This window comes from Kogia breviceps, chromosome 7, assembly GCF_026419965.1.
Source record: "Kogia breviceps isolate mKogBre1 chromosome 7, mKogBre1 haplotype 1, whole genome shotgun sequence".
Lineage (NCBI taxonomy): Eukaryota > Metazoa > Chordata > Mammalia > Artiodactyla > Physeteridae > Kogia > Kogia breviceps.
The window spans coordinates 393994-417127 of record NC_081316.1 but is presented as its reverse complement, the minus strand read 5'-3'; the positions used below and the strand labels follow the sequence as shown (position 1 = coordinate 417127).

Genomic DNA, 23134 nt, shown 5'->3' with positions numbered 1-23134 from the left:
TTTGTTGTGTTTACTGTGTGTTGTCTGTCTCCCCCTTACAGGATGCAAATTCCCTGAAGATAATGATCTTTGTCTCTTTTGTTCACTTGTGTGAACAGTATTTCGCACATACTAGGTGTTCAATGAGCATTAACTGTATGAATCAGGATGTGCAATATAACGTCATTTACAGAAGCAAAAAATTCGAAATGACCTGTGTTCAACAAAAAGGATGGCTAAATAAATAATGGCCTATCCATACGATTACACACAATGCAGTCATGAAAAATACTGTTAAATAACCAAATTTACTGACATGGAAAGATGTTCATAACATAATGTTATATGAAAGAGCAAGTTACAGACAGAATAAATAGTATGATCACACTGTTACAAAGTAATTATAATAAATTTGCTGAATATATAAATGAATGAAACTATTAGGTTGAGCCCTTACTATAATTCAGGAAGTATTAACATAAACAAACATCTATGTGTATGTGTGTTTTATAGATATATAATTATTTAATCCTAAGAATAAGCCTATGAAGTAGAGCTTGTTACATCCATTTTATTTTGTTTTGTTTTTTGTTTTTTGCAGTACGCGGGCCTCTCACTGCTGTGGCCTCTCCCGTTGCGGAGCACAGGCTCCGGACACACAGGCTCAGCGGCCATGGCTCACAGGCTCAGCCGCTCCGCGGCACGTGGGATCTTCCCGGACCAGGGCACGAACCCGTGTCCCCTGCACCGCCAGGCAGACTCTCAACCACTGCGCCACCAGGGAAGCCCTACATCCATTTTATAGATAATAAAACTGAAGCTCAGAGATATTAAATAACTTTCCTAAGACCACCTAATTTGGAAGTAGCAGAGCTTAGGTTCAAATCCTGGTTGTCACCAAGTGTATATTCTTAACTAATAATTGTATATATATATACAAATTAATCAACAGAAAAATTCAGGAAGGATATATAATACACCCATGGTTTATCTCTAAGACATAGGATTATGGCTTTATTAATTATATATAGGTTTGCCTACATGAAACAGATACCCTGAGTAACAATCAGTTAAACAAGATGGAAGTCTATTTCTCACTCATGCAATAGCACAGGTGTAGGCAATTCAGGGCTAATATGGTTGCTCTGCTCCACAAAGTCATCCTAGAACCCAGGCTCCTCCTATCTTTCTGCTTTGCCTTTCCTAGAACACGACCCTTCTCCACACAATTCAACATGAAGCACTGCCACACCCTTGCTCCAAGCAAGAGTAAGAAAGAGAGAGAAGCCTGGACATCTATCTCCCTCTGTTACTAGTGAAGGCGTGGTTTAAGCTACTATGTCAAGCAGGCATCAAAATAGAGCAGCTGAAATAAGAATTTTATTTCTCATGTAACAGTTTAGGGCAGGTAGACAGGCTCTGTTCCATGAGATGACCCAGGGATCCAGGCTGGTGGGGTGCTCTGCCACCCTCAGCACATGGCTTCCACCTTTGGGTCTAAGGAGTTGCTCTAATGACCGCCTAGTTCCTGCCAGGGGAAATGGAATTAAGAGTCCAGGGCACGTTTCTTAAGGATTTGACCCAGAAGTTACACGTATCAGCAGTTCCCCTCACCTCTTACTGGCACATACTTAGTCAAATGGCTATACCCAACTGCAAGGGAGAATGAGAAATGTTAATCTTCGTTCTGAATGACCACAGAGTAGTTAAAAATTTTACTGCTGCAGAAAGAGTATGTTTTTTGTTTTGCTGTATATGTGTATATGCATGTGTCTGGGTGCCTCTCTGTATTTTCTAATTTTCTTACCATGAACAAAAAAATAAATATGCATTTGTAGAGGTGAAAAGCATTTTCTTCAAACCCTCAATCCAGGGAGAACATATACATGCATCTCCTTCCTCCTTAAGAAGTCTTTCCTAGAAATACCAAAGAAAAATATACATATACATATATGATATTTTACATTTACATTTTTTAATATTTTGGACTCATGTTTCCTTTAAAATTTAACTTTGAAGTCCCTCTTTTAAATCATAGTTACCCCAATCATAAAATTTTACACCTGAGTAAATTTTTTAAACTTACAAAGTACCCTCATGTATGAAACACAGAGCAGAAAAGTTACCAAAAGCACAAAATTATTGGAGGGGCATTTCCTAGAAGTACGTGCAACAAGATGCCTTCATAGCCCAGGTGTTCTCCCAAGTCTCTTGCCTGTGTACTCGCTAATGGCAAGATACTCAGATACTCTTCTGGCAACAGCAGAAGTAGACAGATTTCCCTGTGATTGGGTAACTTTGGCCTGCAGACACATGCACTATAATCCTTCAGACTTGGGACAGAATATATGCTGAACCAGCGCCCACCCTAAAATTCTGTAAGCTATTATATCCTAGCCTCTGTATCAGAGATTAGCAAGATCAAAGTAAAACCATTGCTGTAGTGCTTTGCTTTGGTAACACGGATACTAAAATTGGAACAATACAGAGAAGATTAGCACGGCCCCTGCACAAACATGTCGCATAAATGGGTGAAGTGTTCCATATTTTTTGAAACTAGAGATTATCATACTAAGCGAAGTAAGTCAGAAAGAGAAAGACAAATACAATATGATATCATTTACAGGTGGAATGTAAAATATGGCGCAAATGAACCTATCTATGAAACAGAAACAGACTCACAGACATAGAGAACAGACTTGTGGTTGCCAAGGGGGAGGAGGGGTGAGGGAGGGATGGACTGGGAGTTTGGAGTCAGCAGACGCAAACTACTCTATAGAGAATGGATAAACAACAAGGTCCTACTGTATAGCACAGGGAACTATACTCAATATCCTGGGATAAACCATAATGGAAAAGAATATAAAAAGAACATATATATGTGTATAACTGAGTCACTTTGCTGTATAGCAGAAATTAACACAACATTGTAAATCAACTATATTTCAATTAAAAACTCATTCCTGTAACATGTCATGCTTTTTCACTGTCAAAGTATCTTTTAAATAATATGAAATGATGACATTAAACTAAAGTTACATTTAAAGTAAAGTAATTATTCTTACACTTTGGGTGAAGAGTGTGGACAATTTCATGAAAGTGATGGAACTTATTCCTAGAGAAATACTATATATACAAAAGCACAGAATTTGGATGAATTCATCCATCTTCCCATGCCCCGCCTTAATCTCATTTAGGGTGTTTCTCAAAGCTGGCCTGCAAGTCAAGCTTCCTGGCTGTGCACTAGAACTAGTCATTCAGAACTGGGGGACTGAGCCTCAGGAAGCTGCACTTTAATGAGCATCTCCCAGGCGATCTTTACATATACTTAAGGTAAGAGTCCCAAGTAAAGATTCCGTGGAGCCGAATCTAAAACTTTAGAATTAAAAAAAAGAAGTTCCTGATACTTCATCTTTGTCAAGGCACATAAATATACCTTTGCCTGAAGGTTATGCGTAGACATATAATTTAGTCCATCCACCAGAGGCCAGTGTAGGATTATTCTCTGCATTGTATAATGTTACACTATACAATACGCACTATACATAGATACTACACAATACATACTATACATAATTGGTTTTAACTACTTCAGTGAAGAGGTGTGGAAAACTATACTGAAATATATAAAATTTTATAAAAATATAAAATACTGTAGACAGTATTTTACATTTTTTATATTGTAAAATCAAGATTTCTGTAATATTTAACCTTGATGTTCCTCTTTTAAATAATAAATAGCCCCCAGAGTCATAACACTTGAGTAAATCTTTAAAACTTATCAAGGACCGGGCTTCCCCGGTGGCTCAGTGGTTGAGAGTCCGCCTGTCGATGCAGGGGACGCGGGTTCGTGCCCCGGTCCAGGAAGATCCCACATGCCGCGGAGCGGCTGGGCCCGTGAGCCATGGCCGCTGGGCCTGTGTGTCCGGAGCCTGTGCTCCGCAACGGGAGAGGCCACAACAGTGAGAGGCCCGCATACCGCAAAAAAACAAACAAACAAACAAACAAACAAAAAAAACTTATCAAGTACCTTCATGTATATTTCCTCTGAATCTCTCCATAACCATGAGACACCAAGCAGACAGAATTATCCCTGATTTATAGATTCAGAGATAGTAGCAGTAGTAGTGGCAGGACTGCAGTCTCAAAGAGTTAATAAATGCCTGGACGAGGTCTTCTGAATCCTACATTAGAATAGCATCCTTTCCGTTACACTGGTCCTGCCCCCAACAAAATAAGAAATATAAGGGCAGTATACTAAATTCTTCATAAAACTAAATTCCTCCAACCTAAGAAATTTCCCTTCACCTTGAGATCATGCCCTTCTGTCTGCCTACACAAAGATGCATCTACCCAAGACAACCTCTTCTATTCATATAGGTTGGAGAAAGCTGGAGTCATTTGCTCCTGTCTCCTTTATAAATAAATGCTTCCTAGAAGTTTTCAAACTTTATGAGGTAAAATAACCTCTTCTCTATAAATCTGTAATAATGTAGGACTCGTACATTGGCACATGAGAGCAATGCAAGAACAGACTTACATTATACATGTCTTTCACACTCCCTGGTTTTTTTCAGAGTGCTCCAAGACATCCCTTGAATATAAAAAGAGCTTGAAGTAAAAAAAAGAAGAAAACGTCTCTAAATCCGCTGTTCTAAGCATTCCTATTGCTCTGTTTTTAACTCGTATTAAGTGTTTATTCAATCTAAAATTGAGACTCGAAAACCAAAGGCAATATTCTGGATACTGTTTTATGCATTGCCTTACCAATCAACCTGAAACTGTACGTAGTCTACAAACATGTAGATTGCTGTTGTGCCTTCACACACCTAGAGCTCTTGGAACACCCAGAACACAGAAATAAGTAAGAACAACGTATTTCTGTCCCGTTCATCTTGTGTTCCCAGATTCTAGCTCGATGCCTGAATTGTAGCAGGAAATACAGTCAATACAGAAATGACCTCAACATTAGCAAGAACTGGATTGGCATTACATTTAGGGACTAAGCCCAATACCCCGGAATTAGATGACCGGCTATAAGTCACACAAAGCCTAATGTGGAGAAGGTGGGAAAAAAAGAGAAAATGGTACTTGATTCACAATCCCTTTTTTCTAATCAGGGATTCACACACTACAAAAACTAATACAGAGGCAGGCTAGGTCCAGAAAGAACATGAAAATGGTACAATGGTTCCTCACTGTGCTAAGGGAGCAATGGGCTGCAAAAAGAGTAAGCTAACTAGTGTTCACTTCCATCTATCCCACCTGGAATGAATCCAAATAGGAAGGAAAAAAAAGACACAAAAAAATCTCATACTAGACTGACTGTGGTTGGATTTTCATAGAAGGAAGATATGAGTTTGGTTAAAATAAAGTTTCCTGTTTGTATCCCTTTGGGTTTAGCTGACCATTTCAAAGAAAATATTATTGTTCTACGGCTGAAAGAACATTTTGCTAAAACCATCCAGATGTGACTATGTACCCATTCACTGAATCAAAGGACACAATCTTATGACCACCTCAGTTTCAAGTCCAGTAATTTACTCTTTTCCATCAAGTATAACAACATATTGACAATAAGTAAAAATTAAAGAAAAATGCATATGAAACAGATGTGCATGCACTTAATATTGTTTAAATTGGCTACTTAAAGGTTGATAGCAACCATCTTAAAAGTTTCTTTGGCTACCAGTAATTCTTTGCTTGTGTTTTGGAAAAGTTCAAAATTCCATTTGCCTAAGAAAGTTCACCTCTCCAATTTATATGTACATGTAAAATATACTATATAATATATATGTATATGTGTGTGTATTGAAAAGTTATAAAGAGAGAAATAAAATGATTCATTTATTTGGACATAAGTCAAATTTAAAACTTCACATAATATCTTATGTGTGTTTTACTGAGAAAACACACTAGAAAAGATATTTATTGAAAGAAAATATGTTAAAAACACTGCTGAAAATAAATGTAATGACTGTAATTCAAAATGTTGTAAATACTTAAATACATTTTCTTTCCTTATCCAATTACACCTAAACTACAGCAGAGAAAACAGATGACTAGCTATGGACCAAATATTCATGTGTAAAATGAATATGAATTGTAACAACTGTGGCTGAAGATTTATGGTAATATCTCTAAAACAAAATGGCTTGATCAGCTCAAAATCCATCATAATTTGAGAGGGGGAAATTTCCTTCTGCAACTGAACCAGCAGTTTTCTGTGTTTCATAATTTGTCAATTTGTTCCCTAAGTGAAGTGATTTAGTGATGACAAAATAAATAGAGAAACAAACGAAAATTGCTTAATGACAGTTTGCAGATGGTCCCCCAAAGAGAAAGAACAGGTTAAACAGCTGATGATGCTTCTTCCATAGGACTCTGCTATAAAGTAGTTCACTTCATCCAATACTTTTTTCTCCTTCAGTGTTCTACGTGATATTTGATGTTATGCTGTGATAAATAAGTCCGATTCAGATAGCTACTAAATGTATGATCAATAGAAAACCATGAGCTTTTTTCCTTCTCCTTTTAGTCTTTTCAGCAATACCAAAAAAAATCAATCAATCAATCAATAACTGCTTCCTTATTCTCTCCCCTGGGATGCCAGGTTAATTAGGTGGGGGTTTTTTTTTTTAATTGCCTAGTTGCTTTTATTACCAAGTCCTCATATGATGCCTTCTACAAATTTCTCTTGAATTTAACATCCCAGTGGTCTATGTCTTAAGTTAAAGCAAGTTTACTGCTACTTGCTGTGCTATTTTCAATAGTGCACTTTACTGTTAAACTCACATTTGCAAAAGTGCTTCCCGAGTTGCCTTTTTTTCTTAATGTGGCTAAGGTAAAAAAGGAAACAGAAAGACACTGCAAATGGCCTGTGAACTAAAAACACCGCTCAATATTCAGTAGGGAATTAAATGACTGATAACAACAGCCCAGAAGATGTGGCTTAAGTGCCACCTGGAAGCATAAAGCTGGTCAGTTGGTTTCCAGCTTCCTCTGGCAGGCAATCTGCCAGTTGCAAGGGTGTCAAAACAACGCTAAGCCCGCTGGTCTCTATCTAATACTTGACAGAAAACAACTGCAAAAGGCTGCACAGCGAGGATTATTTTTTGTTGTTGTGTTTTCTTTATGAGAGAAAGCTGTTTTTATGCTCTACTGAAATTCCCTTCTGCTCTGAAATTGGTAAGAGGGCCAGCTGCTTTCTCTATTTTTCTCTGTGGTATTTTTCTACAGCAGATTTTAAATTCATTCTTCAGATGGGGAAAAGACTCTTTGTCCCTCTTTGGAAGTTTAAAGATGCATTTCTAACGTTCAAATTCAAAATAGCTTTGGGGACCAAAATGATACGTCAACTTCGGTAACATGCTGTTTTATGTGCTGTCACCAGTTTCATTTTTAATTACATTTTTCAGAAGTTGTCAAGTGTGAGTGGTGATATTCCTTTGGCTGAAATGACAACTCAAAATTCACCAGTCCAGAAGTGTAAACCAAGTTCCAGCCCAAGATCCTGAGCTCTTGACAGAACACACACTCAGTAAGGGAAAAAATAAAAGGCTCCTGAAATGAGAACTTTGAACAAGTCACTTGGCCTCGGTGGGCCTCAGGATCTCCAGGCAAAACAGTTGTGACTCATCTTTGTTTCTTTTCCCTAATCCTCTGTCAGTCACCTGTTACCAAGTACTGTCACTCTCACTTGCACGGGCCCTAGTTCCTTTCCCTTTCCTCCTCCACGGCCCTAGCGGAGTCTGTTGCAACCATATATGCATTTCTGCTCAGCCTCCTAGCTAAGCTAGTCTCCCTGACTCTAGGTGCTTCTCTCCTTCTTTGCCTCTCTTTTTCAAAATCACTTGCAGTGTGTGTGTGTGTGTGTGTGTGTGTGTGTGTGTGTGTGTCTGTGTGTGTGTGTGTGTGTCTGTGTGTGTCTGTGTGTGTCTGTGTGTGTGTGTGTGTGTGTGTGTGTGTCTGTGTGTGTCTGTGTGTGTGTCTGTGTGTCTGTGTGTGTGTGTGTGTGTGTGTGTGTGTCTGTGTCTGTGTCTGTGTGTGTGTGTGTGTGTGTCTGTGTGTGTGTGTGTGTGTGTCTGTGTGTGTGTGTGTCTGTGTGTGTGTGTGTGTGTGTGTGTGTGTGTGTCTGTGTGTGTGTGTGTCTGTGTGTGTGTGTGTCTGTGTGTGTGTGTGTGTGTGTCTGTGTGTGTGTGTGTCTGTGTGTGTGTGTGTCTGTGTGTGTGTGTGTGTGTCTGTGTGTGTCTGTGTAGCTAGTGTAGCAAATCCAAACTCGGGGCATCATGACATCGGGGCACCCTTTGGCGGGCTCTTCTTACTGTGCCATTAAATGTGGCTGTTCTTTAGGGTTTGGTCTGAGGCCCTCCTATCTGTGTTTCTGACATCCTTCATTCTCTTGTTTTCTTTTTGTTTCATTTATTCAACAAATATTTATTAAGCATTGACTTATTCTACGTTACCAAACACTGTTTTAGACACTAGAGTAACAATGGTGAACAAAACCCCCAAGCAATCAGCCATCGTGGAGCTTGCACTCTGGAGCAGTACAAAGCGTTTTGGGGTAGCACATCCATTCCTATGGCTCACATTGTCCACATGCCAGTGAATCCCAGACCCTGGGAACTGCCTGATGCTGTACAGAAGGCAGAAAAGCAACATGGTTCAGGGTACGGGCTCTGGAGCCACAATGACTAGACCCATAACCCAATGCCATCGCTAACTAGTGACATGGCCTTAGGCAATTCCGTGAGGGCTGCCATAACAAAATACCACAGACTAGGTGGCTGAAACAACACAAATTTATTTTCCCACACTTCTGGAAGCTGGAAGTCTGAGGTCAAGGTGTAGGCAGGTCTGGTTTCTCCTGAGGCCCCTCACCTTAGCTTGCAAATGGCCGCCTTCTCGCTGTGCCCTCCTGTGGTGGTTTCTCTGGGGACAGGCATCCCTGGCGTCTCTTCTCATGAGGACACCAGTCATACGGAATTAGGACCCCACCTTTATGACCTCATTTAATCTTAATTACCTCTTCAAAGGCTCTGTCTCCAAATACAGTTGCCTTACGGGTTAGGGCTGCAACAGATAAATTTTGAAGGGACACAATTTAGTCTATAACAGCAATTTGCTTAAACTTAAGCCTTGGTTTCCTCATCTGTAAGTTGAGAATAATAAAAATTAAAATGAAAAAAAGAAATTCACTAGGTAATTACAAAGATTGAGATGATCCAGGTAAAGTGCTAAGCATAATACCTAGTACTTAACAAATGTTAGCTGCTTATCCATAAGAGAAGGTCAAACTTTCTCATGATTATTAAGATTATTAAAACCTAAGAAAAACTGAAACCTATTCAGAGGTTTTGAAACTAAGAGTTTGGGACGATCAAAGACTAGACCACCACCAGATTATAAAGCCACAGGCAAAGCCGTTTGTCCAGAACATTCAGACACACAATGTTCTACCTAAGGGGAATTTAATTCAAACATTAACAAGTGTGAAGGGAGAAAGGGAGACTGAGATGACAGGATTCTTTTTTCCAAATATAGGTTGAAAAAACAATAAAATGCTAAAAGCAGGAAGTATTGAAAGTGAAATGAGAATGGCATAAAGAAAACAAGAAACAAAATTACACATCAAAATCAGAAACAAGATCTTTGATCTCGACATAAGAAAATAGGTTAAAGTAGATAAATATGGCTGTTGAGTGAAAAGCTATTATTATGGGGTAATATAGAAACTGGTAAATCTGGATTCTAGGGAATCTGGATCCTAGGTATTTTAAGAATGAAATGCAAAGTCCTATTTAAGAGTTAATCATAAAATCACGGTAGATTCATTTCAATTTCCAAAGCATTTTAAGCTGAAGTTGGTAAAATTGGCAACCTTAATGGAAATTAATCATTTAACCTGAAGCACAAAATCATAACAATAATGGCGTGTGTGTATGTGTGTGTGTGTGTATGTGTATGTGTGTGTTATGTGTGTGTGTGAGACTATGAGTGCTTGAGAACACAAACTGTATCTTAATTGTTTTTGAATCCTTAGCATCTAAAACAAGAAACTCAGATCATAACAAGACACAGAGGATTACTGAATGAATAAATGAATGAATGCATTAACAGAAAATCAAGTATAATTATTTATATCTGTGTTTTTGTAACCTAAAAAAAGATGGAAACATAACAGATAAGGAGGAAGAAGCATTTTTTCCTTTAGACAAATAGTCTAGTATAAATTAATTATATTCACAAAGAAACTGAAATACCAAAGATTGAAAGTCAGCCTCTTATCATTATCCACAATAATGTCAAAAATATAATGTCTTCACTGATAATGAACAAAACCAAAATCTGCACGCTGATTTTCTAATACAAATCTTAAACTCGGTCTTACTTTCTTGAACTGATGACACTAATTGAGAATTCAATTATAAATGCTTAAAACTAATAAGTAATATGTCTCTTTAAACATTTTGACAAAACACTGGAGTTATCATCAACTATGCACTGTGATTATTAATATCAGCTGCTTTTTAAAAAAACTGCAAAACATGGTCAACATAAATGTACTACAGTTATAGTTATGGTACAATATTAACAGTTTCCAACTGTTTTCCAAGCATCTGAAGCAGTAATGTGAATTTCTTCAATAAGGCTATAGTTTAATTTTTTCCAGGGAAATATTTTTAATAGGATTACTGACCCCTTTAACACTCTTGGAAAGAAAATGAATCCCATAAACATTCTGGCATATAACTATTATAAAAATAAATAGAACAATCCGTGGAAATGGTAATGTACTTGAGATACTAAACTTACTAAAGAAATGTACATAAGCATATGTGGTGATAGCCAGTTTAACACAGAAAAGATTCCACTTCATATCAGCAAAACAACCAAAGACACTAAGACAAAAGAAGTGCTGGAAAGAAGGAGAAAACTTTGAAGAAACAGCTTTCATGTCTCCCGTCAAACAGAATAACAAACAGAACACACTGACTGATCAATTCTGCTGGCTATCATTCAACTCTTAGGCCTGCCCCTAAGTACTATTTGGTTTTTCAGAAGGTATTTAAATGTTTCTGGGGGAAGAAAGGACACTTACTGATTTAAGACATATTTTTCCACTCACAAATCTTTGCTGTAGGAGGAATTTTTTCAGGTCATTAGTTTATCATGTGAACTGGCGCCTAGGGACATTTTGAAAGGGAAAAAACTAGTGTGCTTGGAGATGCAGTTTATATGACTTGTGTCATCATTTATTTCAGCTCAGTTTGGGGCCTAAAACTGAACTCAAAATGAAGTCACCACATCTGCAACAGTTTCTCTCGGCATGGAATGAGCATACAGAAATTTGAAATTTGAAAAAAGAATAGACCCCTTATCCCCAAAACAAAAACAGCAAAAAACAAAAACAACCTCCTTAGAATATCCAAGTCCTTGCAAGAAGTTCTTAGTCTTTCAGAGTACAAAAATAAAGTCAGCCTTACGAATAAATTTCCAAAATAATTTGGATTATCAAAATGCCACTGGCATACCAAAATGCATTAATTCTGCCAGTTTTACCCTTGCTTCCACACCCTACCCCAGCCATTCATACGGCCATGTTTGGCTCTGGAAAACATGGAACTAAATCATCAGGCTCAGAGAAAGCAAGCACCTTCCTAAATCCATGTGCATAAACCAAAAGACGATTTGGCCATTATCAAGATTAATTTGATCCACATGTCATGCCAAAATAGATCATTCACAGCCCAAGTTAACAGGAATTTCCTAAATTTTCTGTTTCCCTTAAGTGTAAACAAAATAGATAATGATATTCCCACTACCTGGCACAATACAAGAATCAGGTTGGAATCACTTTTCCTTTTCTTCATTGTAACGACCCTTCTTTTACATTTCTTAAGGACACATGAACTATATGACTTCAAATCATGAAGTCAGGTCTCCTGAGATTGTCATGACCAGACACACATTGGACTCCGCTTAAGAGCTGAGTCAACAGTCTCCCAAATGTGGATCCCATGACCCAGAAAGGACCAAGGTTGAGAGCAAGAACTCAATGCCTACAGGAGCCACTTAAGTGAAGGAAGCAGGAAGGGTATACACAGGTTTTTCGAGCGTGTGAGAGCCAGAGGGTGTGTCAAACGAGGGAGGTCACATGGCAAGGGCTCCTGAACTCCAGCTGATCTTGCCATCAGGGAAATAAGGGGTACCCGATCTTCTCACTTAATCAGAATAAAAAAGCAAATCAAGATCTTTATGTAAAATTTCCCACTTCTAACTACCGGCTCAATAAAACAACAATACTGCACGAGGCGACCAAACACATCACGAGAAACACGCGGCACACGGGTCTGGTCTTCAGGGTTTTCGTTATCACTCCGGTCTAAAAGGTTGTTTCCACTCTACAGGAAACACAGCGTCAGCATCACCACCACCGCCACGACAACAATACTACTAACCCCTAGCCTTCACTGAGCATGTATGTGCCAGCCGCTATGCTAACAGTTTTACATGGATTATCTCAATCAACCTTCATCAGCCTTTAAGGTACTATGATTATCCCCTCTTTATTCTAAGACCTCCCCGCAAGGCAGAGAGTGGCTATGGCGTAACCCCAAAATGTGCAGTGTAACTCCACACCCTACACTGCGCTAGGTTTCTTCACTGTTTTCTATATGCTTTCAAAAACCTCCACTTTTTTGCACTTGTGTTTCTTCAAAAATAAAACGAAGGGATTATAGTAAATGATTTCTCAAGTCCTCTTTAGTTCTCAGATTCAATGGCTCTGACTCCATAATACAACTCTTGACTGGATAAAAATGTTAGTATTTACATGCATCAGCTGCAAACGCCCTGACCAGATCAAAGAGATAGAATGAATGAATGCTCACTCAATAGTCTTTCTGAAAAAGACAGCAAAGACATAAAACTATAAGAAAATTCATTGTCTCAACGGCTACAGAAAGTTGACTTCTCCATTTTACCTTTTGAAAGATGAGTGAAAGTGCTCAGAAATTCTTCATACGTTTGCTCGTGACAATTAACAAACTTATCCAAGGCGTCTTCCATATGCGGGTCTTCACCCATCACCTCCAATTCTGGTATCCGGCAGGCATTCCTCTTCATGAAGCCACTGTCTCTGTAAGACAAAGAAAAACATGAGCTACAGAGAGTTGTGCGGTACCAGCCTCTCCTAAAACTACTCCAGATGTCTAGGCAGAAGAATTCCAAGGCCCTAAAAGAACAAATCAAGATAGTTAGTAGAGCAATAAACCCTAGTTCAAGAGACCAGAGTTTTATTCCTATCTCAACTGCTGAACTGTTAACTATCACAATTTTATTTTTGCTTCAGTTCCTCACTTCCATCTTCTTAATTCACAGGAATATCATCACACAGTTACACGATTAGAAACCCAAAATCTTTCAAGGTAAGGTGAACTTCAAAGAATATGTCAAACAACCACCCTTCCAATGACAACAATAGTGGCTCATACTTACTAGTTCCTTTTCAGCACTTACCAGGTAACAGGTGCTGTTCCGAGCACTTTTATGTTAACTTCATAACAATTCTAGCTCAGATCACAGAGCCAGTAGGCAGAAGTGTCAGTTCTAGAAGTGTGATCCTAGAACCCATGCCCTTAAGTACTTCACTATGTTTCTCTCACCATTGCATGACGCACACAAACCCCTCCATACTATTGTACTATCGCTGCCAAACAGCTGACTTGTCTGTGCTTTAACACATCCAGACACTGGAAACTCTGCATGTTCCAAAGAAGCCTTTGGACAGCTCTGTTAAAGCCTCCTTCTAAGACTGAGCCTAAATCTGTCTCCCGGTACCCTAGCCCAGCGGGTCCTGAGTCCCGGGCTGGGACTGAATAACTTCAATCCCTTTTATCCGTGACATCCTTTCAGATATTTGAAGCAGCCTCTACTGTCCTTTCTCAATCTTCTCGTTTCATTCACTTAATTTCTTTTTCAAAACCCAGTTCAGAATCCAGTTTCTCTTTGAAAGCTTTAGCTTCCCATCTCCCAGCATCACAGGAAGAGCAAATCCCAGTTTCTGTGCCGCCTCTCTATACTGTGTCTACTGTTCCACTTATCAGACTGTATTGTAAATAGTTGTATACATCTCTGTGTCCTCTAGTAGACTTAGAGCCAGTGAAAGGGTCCATGTCTTTTCATAGCTCAGGAGGTGGCAGAGAGCTGGCAGTCCATCAGTCTTAAGCTAAAATTACGCATTTGAGCAGGGACTATAGTCAGATATTGCTAGAAGCTGACAAAAGACTCAACTAAACCTGCCCGATCACTGTATCTGTACCTTGTATGACATGGCTTTGGGTCCTTTCACCCTTTTGATCAATCTACCTGGAAAAGATTTCACACTGCCTGCATCCCTTTAAAATATGCCATCCAGAGACGAAGACAAGACTCCAGGTATGGTCTGGAGACAGTGAGATTGGACTAACTCTCACATTCCAAATGTTACACTCCTGCCTCATACCTGAAGATCACGTTCACATGCTAGTGGCCCCTTCACATTGTCAGCTCACTGACTACTTCGCTAACTAAATGCTTGTCAGCGAAGACACAATGCCTCAATCCCTGCGGAGTCTGAACTCTGTTTTTAGTTGTGATGTTTCATCTTGTTAAATTACATTCATTCTGTGTGAAATATGATTCTTACACAGCTTTGAGAAAAATGACTATCTGCAGAAAGCAGAATAATGACAGCCTAAGCACCCAGTGTAATTCATGGGGACGATGAAAAGGAGGGGTTCTCTGACACGGTATAGACACCATGGTTCTTCTATTTTGCCAAAACAAGAGTGAAAATCTGGTGTCTGTTATTAACTTTATTTATTTGGTATTTACCAAAAAGCTCAGAAAAAAAATAATAAAACAAAAATGTACTCATAAGATGATACCCAAAGTCACCTAGTGGCAAGACCTGACCTGAATTAATATGAAAGGGTTTATGACTTTTATTTATTCTAATTAAATAGTATAACTATTCATATGCTTCCCTGAAAAAATACTAATGGGCTTGTTTTTGAGGTGCTTTCCTGATCCCACTGGAGATTTTCTGTAATATGTGGCATTTGCCCTGATTACCTTTCTAAACTCCAAAAACTTCTGAATTCTGAAAGACATCTGACCCCAGGGGTTTTAAACTGGAATTGCGAAGCTACGAGAACCTCCCAAGATTGCTGTGAGGATTAAATGAATAGACACGGGGCCTCAAGAAATGTCAGCCGTGCCGATGATGATGATATAATGGGTCAGTCTTAGCACTCTGTCCTTTGTCTACATGAAGACATGTTTTGACTGTGACCCCTTTGACTCTGAAGGCAATAGTATTTTACCCAAAGATCAATCAAGAGAATTCGTGATGCATTACAACCCTAGATAAAACATGGTATCGTAGAAGTCCACGTGAAAATAAAAAGTGTAGCAATGTGCCAACCCAAAATGAAAGAAACTGTTTCAAGCTATTTGTACCTGAAAATTAGATCTAGGAAAAAGCACCAGTTACAGTTTATGCAAATTTACCTATAATACTGCCAGGCTTCAGCAACCCATAGTTTAATATGTTATGCTTGCAGTTGCTAGATAATAAATAATGATAAATTCAAAGGTGGCTATTATTTTACTATCAGTAGGACATGTACTTAATTACAAACACTTCTGCTCTTCCAGAAGTGCATCCCAGCAAGATTCCAACACTGTATTATTGTATTAATCTCTTTCTCAAGGCTTCTCAAGTAATCTACTTCTACAGGCAAAATATCAAACAGAAGCAGCCAGGTTGTATTTTATATTGCTGTAAATGCCTTCTTGTGGATGCTTTAAGGGTGATAATAGAAATTCCTTTAAACTTCCTTTGCAATTCTCAAATTGGTGTATTTTGAGTATTTAGCCTTAACACATCTCAGCTTTACTAAAAGGCAAACAATGAACAGGCTGCACACAGCACAAATTCAAAATCTTTCAATGCCTTTAATTGTATTCATGTGGTTACCAGAATACAGGAGAGGTTATGTTTTTACTGACTTTTTAAAGACTTTTGGAAAATCCAGTTTTACAAGCTGTCATTGTTTAGAGTTTAACAGATACCCAGCTTCAAATTTAGAACTTTCCTTATCTATAAAAATGTAAATAACCTCATGTTAAAAGTCCCCAGAGACTCTGACAGAGCAGATAATCATTTACCAGACAGTCAAGTGGTTTATGCAAATCCTAGTGGTTTTCTAGAAGGAAGCAATGCTTTTTCAGTTAACACTCACATTAGTTTGTGTTTTTACCATAAAGTATTTTTCTAAAAGAGAAAAAGGAAGAGAGCGAGAGACACAGGCTTGGATAACAGGATACTTTGTTTTGGTTTGGTGTTTTGTTTTAAGGCTTAAAGCTCCACATAAAAGACCCAGAGCATATTGTGATGATAACTGAGTGTCTAACAAGGCCCACTGGTAAATCAGAAATAACGCTCTCACAGTCACAGCCCCCAGTAGAACCACTGGGAGGGTGTATTGCTCTGCTTGGGCCGCTGAACTTCACAGGGAGCCCACAAGCTTCCTTACCAGCGCGGTTCTCTTCTTACCGCGTCACTGGAAGCTGGCAAGAAAGTCACATAACCTTCCCGGGGTCCCGCTTCTTGCTAACAAATAACGAAACGAACGACCACTCAAGCCGGTTAGCGTCACCGGCTCTCTGAAAGGGCATGTAACTAGATGAGGCTGGTACCGAACCCAAGTTTGACTGCTTACTGCTGGAAAGACCAATGCTTGAGAGACAGGTGTCGGTGGAAACGGAAAAGCTGCTTTATTCGGGAGCTGATGCCATGGCTAGAATCCCCCACTGTCGACCCTCCATTCCATCGCTATGGAACAGCAGGGACGGTCTGTCTTTTGTAATTTTTTCTAGGAGAGAGCAAAAGCAGTGGTTGCAACATTGTATTACGTACTCAGAGCCTCCCTGATGGCTTAGGAGTTTCAGTTTTTAATTGATCCTCCCCTGACATCAAGTTCAGGTCCACTTGGGGCCAGCTGGTTGAACCCACAGGACATTATCTTGACAGTTTGGGGTCATAAATCAAGGCACTGGTTTAAGATAACAATCAAGAAAAACATTAAGTTGGGCTTGTTCTTCCTTCGTTTGTACATCCCCTCACTTCCCTACTTAGCAGCTGTTTGAATCTGCTCTTTGGAACTCAGGGAAGATCTAGGAGACTGGAGCCTTTTTACAAACAAGAGGCAGGCGGAGGACATGGGGTGAGGAGGGGGGTGTCTGTCCCAGGAATGTCCCTGTAAAGGGTACCTGCTCCTTTACAGACAATATTATAAAATTTGGTTTGTGGAATTATCACCATTGCTGTAGCATATCTTTGATGCTTATCTTCAGATCCCTGCTTCATGACACTTAGCTAAACAAAACACAACTGTCAGAGACAGAGTGATAAGCCTTAAGAAACGAGTCACCCTGAGCTAGTGTCCTGTCAAAGTACATAACCTGCTTTCTAGCAGCACAGAAAGGTGTATGTCTGCAAAAAGGTTTGTTTGTGTTTTTTTAAATAGTGAGGTTTACCACTGATGCTTGAAAGTAATACATAATGACACATTTTTAAAGAGCTGTGCAGGGGCTATGAAAGCCCACATTCTCAAATTCTCATACCGCTTCTCAATAAGAAGCTCCTGCTGTGTGAAACGTAAGATGGGATATTTTCAAAAGAATTCACCTAGCCTGAGGAATGAAACCATCAACCTCGATGCTGCAAAGGCTACGTCTCCGTTTATACTTCGGAAAACGGACAAATCTCAGAAGATCAAATTGCACTGTAAGGGTACAGATTTACTGACACGACAGAAGAGACCCCGTGTGAACTGACGGCTTCTGCCTCGACTGCACACCTATTTTGCATCCTATAATATTTTTATGATGTTTGGTATGTCATTCAGATCATATTAAGGAGTAAGAAATCCAATGACAGAAACTGCCAAAGATTCTCAGAGTTGAGAGAGACCTAAAGGTCATCTAGTCCAACCACAGAGAACAAATAACGGGATCTGGAAAAGAAACTGTGAGTGAGGTTTCTGACGACTAGTGACCCTACTGGTGAGCAGTAGCATGTGGTTCTCATGTCATGAACAGTAATGAGATGCCCTTGCTTATGATTTTTAAGGCATACATGAAGTCTTCAGGAACGTAAACAAAAGGCAGCAATCTCACCCTGGCTGGACGTATCCATGCATCTGACTACAACCACATTCTGTACCCCAATAACATACAAAACATCTTGAGACAAAGCACACACACACACACACACACACACACACACACACACATGCATATATACCATTGTTCCAGACATCTACCAGTAGGAACAAGAAAACAAAGGAAAAGAGGAAGGCATAAATACAAAACACCTTACAAAACAGAAAAGGATCTAAACTCCTTTACAGTTTATCAGGATGAGATAAAGACATACATTTTAGCATCTAAGAATACACAGCATTCCAATTTATAAGCTTCTCCCAACAAGCCTTTTCTAATACGTTAAAAAGCATGGAATTCTCCAGTATCACCGAAAAAGGTGACAGTATAAGCCTCTGGACTTCCATATAAACTCCCCTAGGTACAAGCCTCTGCCGTGAATATTATGGAAAGCATTTGAGGGAGGCAGGAGAGGCTTAGGGCTGAATGTTGGTTACAGAGCTTTAGAAGACAGAAGTTGTGTATCGTCATCTGTACAGAGGTCTCAGAAGTATGCATGTCTTTGCTTTACTTTTTCCTTGACAAAAGATCTCACCTTAAGGAAAAGAGAAAGAGGAGACACCCAGGGAAAGTTTACCAAGAAATGTTGGAACTCAGGCATGTTGCTTGTTTTCCTCTTTCAGAAAGCTCTGGAGGATGGGAATAATAATAATCTATAAAATTACATGTTTAAGCAGAAACTTTCCTCTGGAAAAATTTGCTTCTCTTTCCTGATCATCCATCCAAGTTACTGCAATGGGGTTTCTTGAGGCTATCATTCATTAAGCCCTGTTGTTCATCAGCAGATTGTATAAAATCAACTTTATTTCCCCAAAATATACTCTTCCTCCAAGCTGTTTAAGTCAATCCAGAAACGCCTACACTGACTCACTGAGGCAGGTCAACTATTAGACTGTTTTCAACTACACAGTTATTAACTCCATTAAACAAAAATGCAAACAGTTAAGCATTCAGAACTGCCTCTCCCTGCTCACTCCTTATTGTTTTTTTAAAAAGCAAATTACCTGTGGACATGGACGCTGAAGGATATACCCATAAGACAAATTTCAGAAAATCTATTGTTTCTGAAAGCAGAAAGATACCTTTTCACTACCATTTTTTGTTTCTTAATTTGCTTTTTTGAAAAATTTAAGAGGCATGTGTAATCACAAGTCAACACCCTACCTTCATCCCCTAACAAAACTCCTACAAGCATATTAACTGACCTCTAGACTAGTACATTTTATCAAGAAAAATGTACAATACACATATTTCAATCTTATTCAAAACTGATCTCCTAGCCTCAGAAATGTGATCAACTACCTCAGTGAGTTACAGACAATAACAGTGAGTTTTTCAGTGAACATTTTTTCAAGGCCCCTGATAGAGCTGTGAATCTATAAGGCAGTAGAGTTTCTAAGTTAACTTTAGAGCTCTATAATCATGCAATAAGATTTCAATCATAAAAGATTTATTAGCGCAATTGTAATCCCACCTTCCCATGGGATGCAATGTCCCATTATTGCTCATTTTATCTGCACTGCATAACTACTGTGGCACAAAGGCATCTACTCTTAATTAAAATCATCCCTTTTTCTCCAGCTCCGGAGCCTGTCGGCCACATGCACAGGGCACAGCACTTTCATAAAACCAGAAAGCCTGCTTTAAAGCAACACCTGCACAGTTAGTTAGAAGCAGGTGTAGACCAACCAAACTAAATCAACTCTGCTTTTAGGAATTCATTTCCAAGTGTTTTGAAATGCCAGATCTTGCAAATAAAATTGACCTTTTCATTTGACATTCTCTTAAAAGAAATAAGATTTTAAAATGTATTTCTCAGCTATTTTTTATTCTAAATTCCTATGACCGTGGAATAATAAATGGGCCTTAAGAAGTAATACAGTGCTTCCCTAGCTTCCAATTTCTCTCAGCATTTTATTTGCAATTTTGTCTTGATGTACACCACATAACATACACACACACACACACACCAACATAAAAACAATTTCTTTTTGCCATCATGGTTCCTATACTCAAAGGTAGAAATTAACATACACAAATTCCCTCCTTCCCTAAGAATAAAAATTTTAAGTGCATTTTATTTCTAGTACAACATTGTAAAACACCTCTGAAATTTTGCTCCATTTTATTTTACAACTAAGTGTCCACCTTAAATCACAGAACATTCTGGTCAGGTGGCTGTATTTAATTCATTACTTTAAATAAAAAATGACAAGTCACTTGTCACATTCTTCTCGACAATCCATCATACTAACTGTAGATTGCTTCCTTCTATACGTTTCCTTTTCCTTCCTCTTTTCTCCTCTGGGCCAGTTTCAGTTGTGGCTTCTATCATGAGATTCATTCAACAAGCCAGACATCTCCCTTTCCCACACTATTTATATTATTTCCTGAAAAATCAGCCACTTACTAAAAAAGTAAAAATTGTCTATGCCTATTTGAATGCTACGAAAAGCTGCCACTGACCTCATTTCAAACACTTGCTAACCCATTGAGTAACAATGTCATTTAAGTTTTTTCTCCATGTATAAGCTGGGGATGGAAATGCTTGAGAGGTCACTGCATTTCTTAAGAAACTGTCATGAGTTCACAAAACTGTGCTCCTCCCCTGCCCACCTCAACCCACCAGGTACACACCCCTGCAGCTATGTTACCCTTTCAAGTTATTTAACTTTTCTGGCCTTAAGCAGTTTGAATGTAAGTATAAGGGGACTGGACTTGAAGATGTCTTCCATCTCTGACGTTCTATTTTTCTCCAATTATGCTTCCTTTTCATTCAATTACTATGTCAGTAAATCCCATTGCTAAGCTTTTTATCTCCTCTGTGGAATAAAAATTATTCTACTCTGTAATGACACTGACTTGTATTCTTTAATTGTCCACTGTCTTTGGATTTAAGGCACGAGAAATCCATATATTTCAGTAGAAATTTGACTCTGCCCCCATAATTGTGATTTCTTGGTGAACTTTTTTTTTTTTTTTTTTTTTTTTAATTAAACAGGTGCTCAGAAAGACAAACTTTTTTTTTTTTTTTTTGGTGGCACGTGGGCCTCTCACTGCTGTGGCCTCTCCCGTGGCGGAGCACAGGCTCCGGACGCGCAGGCTCAGCGGCCACGGCTCACGGGCCCAGCCGCCCCGCGGCACGTGGGATCCTCCCGGACCGGGGCACGAACCCGCGTCCCCTGCATCGGCAGGCGGACTCCCAACCGCTGCGCCACCAGGGAAGCCCTCTTGGTGAACTTTTAAGAACTTTTAAGAAAGGGTGAGCATAGGAAGAATGTAAAACATGTTCATCCACAATCAGAGAGTTGCTTCATCCACTATCATGCATGTTCCTTACGGGAAAGAGCTGAGTCTGTGATTTTTTTTTTCCTAATTCTCCGCATGACTTTATACATAGTGGATACTCAACAAATATTGTTCATGACTTCACATGTAGTTTCTGCGCTGAGGACTTTGGTAGACTGGGGGCTCTGAAGGAGATCACTGCGAGTCTAATGCTCTCCTAACGGGTGGCAAGGGCTCAGGGTTTAAAAATCCATTTCCAAATATTGTTGCTAATTTCCAGTCTCTTTAGGAGACAACTAACCCATTGAGCAAAAAACTGCCTGTTTTCTGGTGTTAGTAGAACGCAAAGGCTAAAACACTTACCTAAACCTACCCCTGGTTTCTAGGGTGCATTTCTTACTTTATATTTACTGTGGAGATCACCAATATGTCAATTTTATGAGAGCTGTCACTGATGCTGGAATTTCAAGTGCCATAATCATTACACAACACCATAAACAGGTTAGAGAAACAACCCAATACTCTTTTACAGACAAAGAAAAAAAAAAAATCATCATGGAAGTAACAGAAGAGATGAGGACACTTTTTTAAGGAATGGACCAACATTCCAAATGACAAGAATCAGCCAAACAACTGAGCTACTTGTCAGTTTTTTAAGTCAACCCTGAAAATATATACTAAAATTTGGCAAAAAATGAAAATCTTCACTTACACAAATATATTTATGTATATTTATATATATTTATATATTTATATTTATATATATTTACATTTACAGCACCATCATCATTACACAAGATCTGCTGAGTACACTCTTTATAACAGACAGTTTATATCCACTTATCCTCCCAGGAAGGCAGGTATCGTCCCTGTTTTAGAGATAAGGAAATTGAAGGTCAAAAAGGCCATTCAGCTAGTAAGTGGCAGAACTAAGACTCAACTCCAACTCTGTCTAACTCTGATCCCTGCATTCTATCATCTAAGGCACACAGAACCTGATTAAATGACCAATACTGAATGGTCAAATATATTTACTTAATGGAATTTTAGGCAACTATTAAAAATTTTGGAAATAAAATATACATTCCATAGTATATATGAAATAATGTTACATTAAAAAGATAAAACAAAATTTAAATACATTCTTATCATAACTAAGTAAAAATATGTATACCTTTGGATAAAAATTAGAATAGAGCAAAAGAAATGAAAAGTTTTATGGTCGGGAAATGGGCTTAATGAATGGTATACATTTTTCTTGATGTAACTGTTTTTAATGAATTGTTTAAAATTAGGTCAGCTACAGTAATCAAGACAGTGTGGTATTGGTGAAAGAATATACAAATAGATCAATGGAACAGAATACAGAACCCAGAAATAGGCCCACATAAGTGTACCTAACTGATCTTTGACCAAGGAGCAAAGGCAAAAAGACAGTCTTTTCAATGAAGGGTTCTGGAACAACTGGACATCCACATGCAAAAACAGGAATCTAGACACAGACTTTATACCCTTCACAAGAATTAACTCAGAGTGGATCACAGACCTAAGTGTTAACAACAAAAATTATAAAATTCCTATTAGATAACAT

The 23134-nt window shown here is 38.7% G+C and overlaps 1 protein-coding gene and 1 non-coding gene across 5 annotated transcripts in view; one reads left to right on the top strand and one right to left on the bottom strand.

Moving 5' to 3' along the window:
• The window catches only part of IFTAP (intraflagellar transport associated protein), a 63319-nt gene that overhangs the window by 33104 nt on the left and 7081 nt on the right, over window positions 1–23134 (bottom strand). For all 4 annotated transcript variants that reach the window (XM_067039400.1, XM_067039401.1, XM_059068214.2 and 1 more), the window contains exon 2: window positions 12969–13123. In XM_067039400.1, coding sequence (XP_066895501.1) covers window positions 12969–13110 — 142 coding nt within the window. In that variant the 5' untranslated portion in view covers window positions 13111–13123. The remainder of the gene's footprint in view (window positions 1–12968; window positions 13124–23134) is intronic.
• On the top strand, window positions 2423–2530 carry LOC131760710 (U6 spliceosomal RNA). The gene has a single exon (XR_009336809.1). It is a non-coding gene; the product is annotated as a U6 spliceosomal RNA (small nuclear RNA).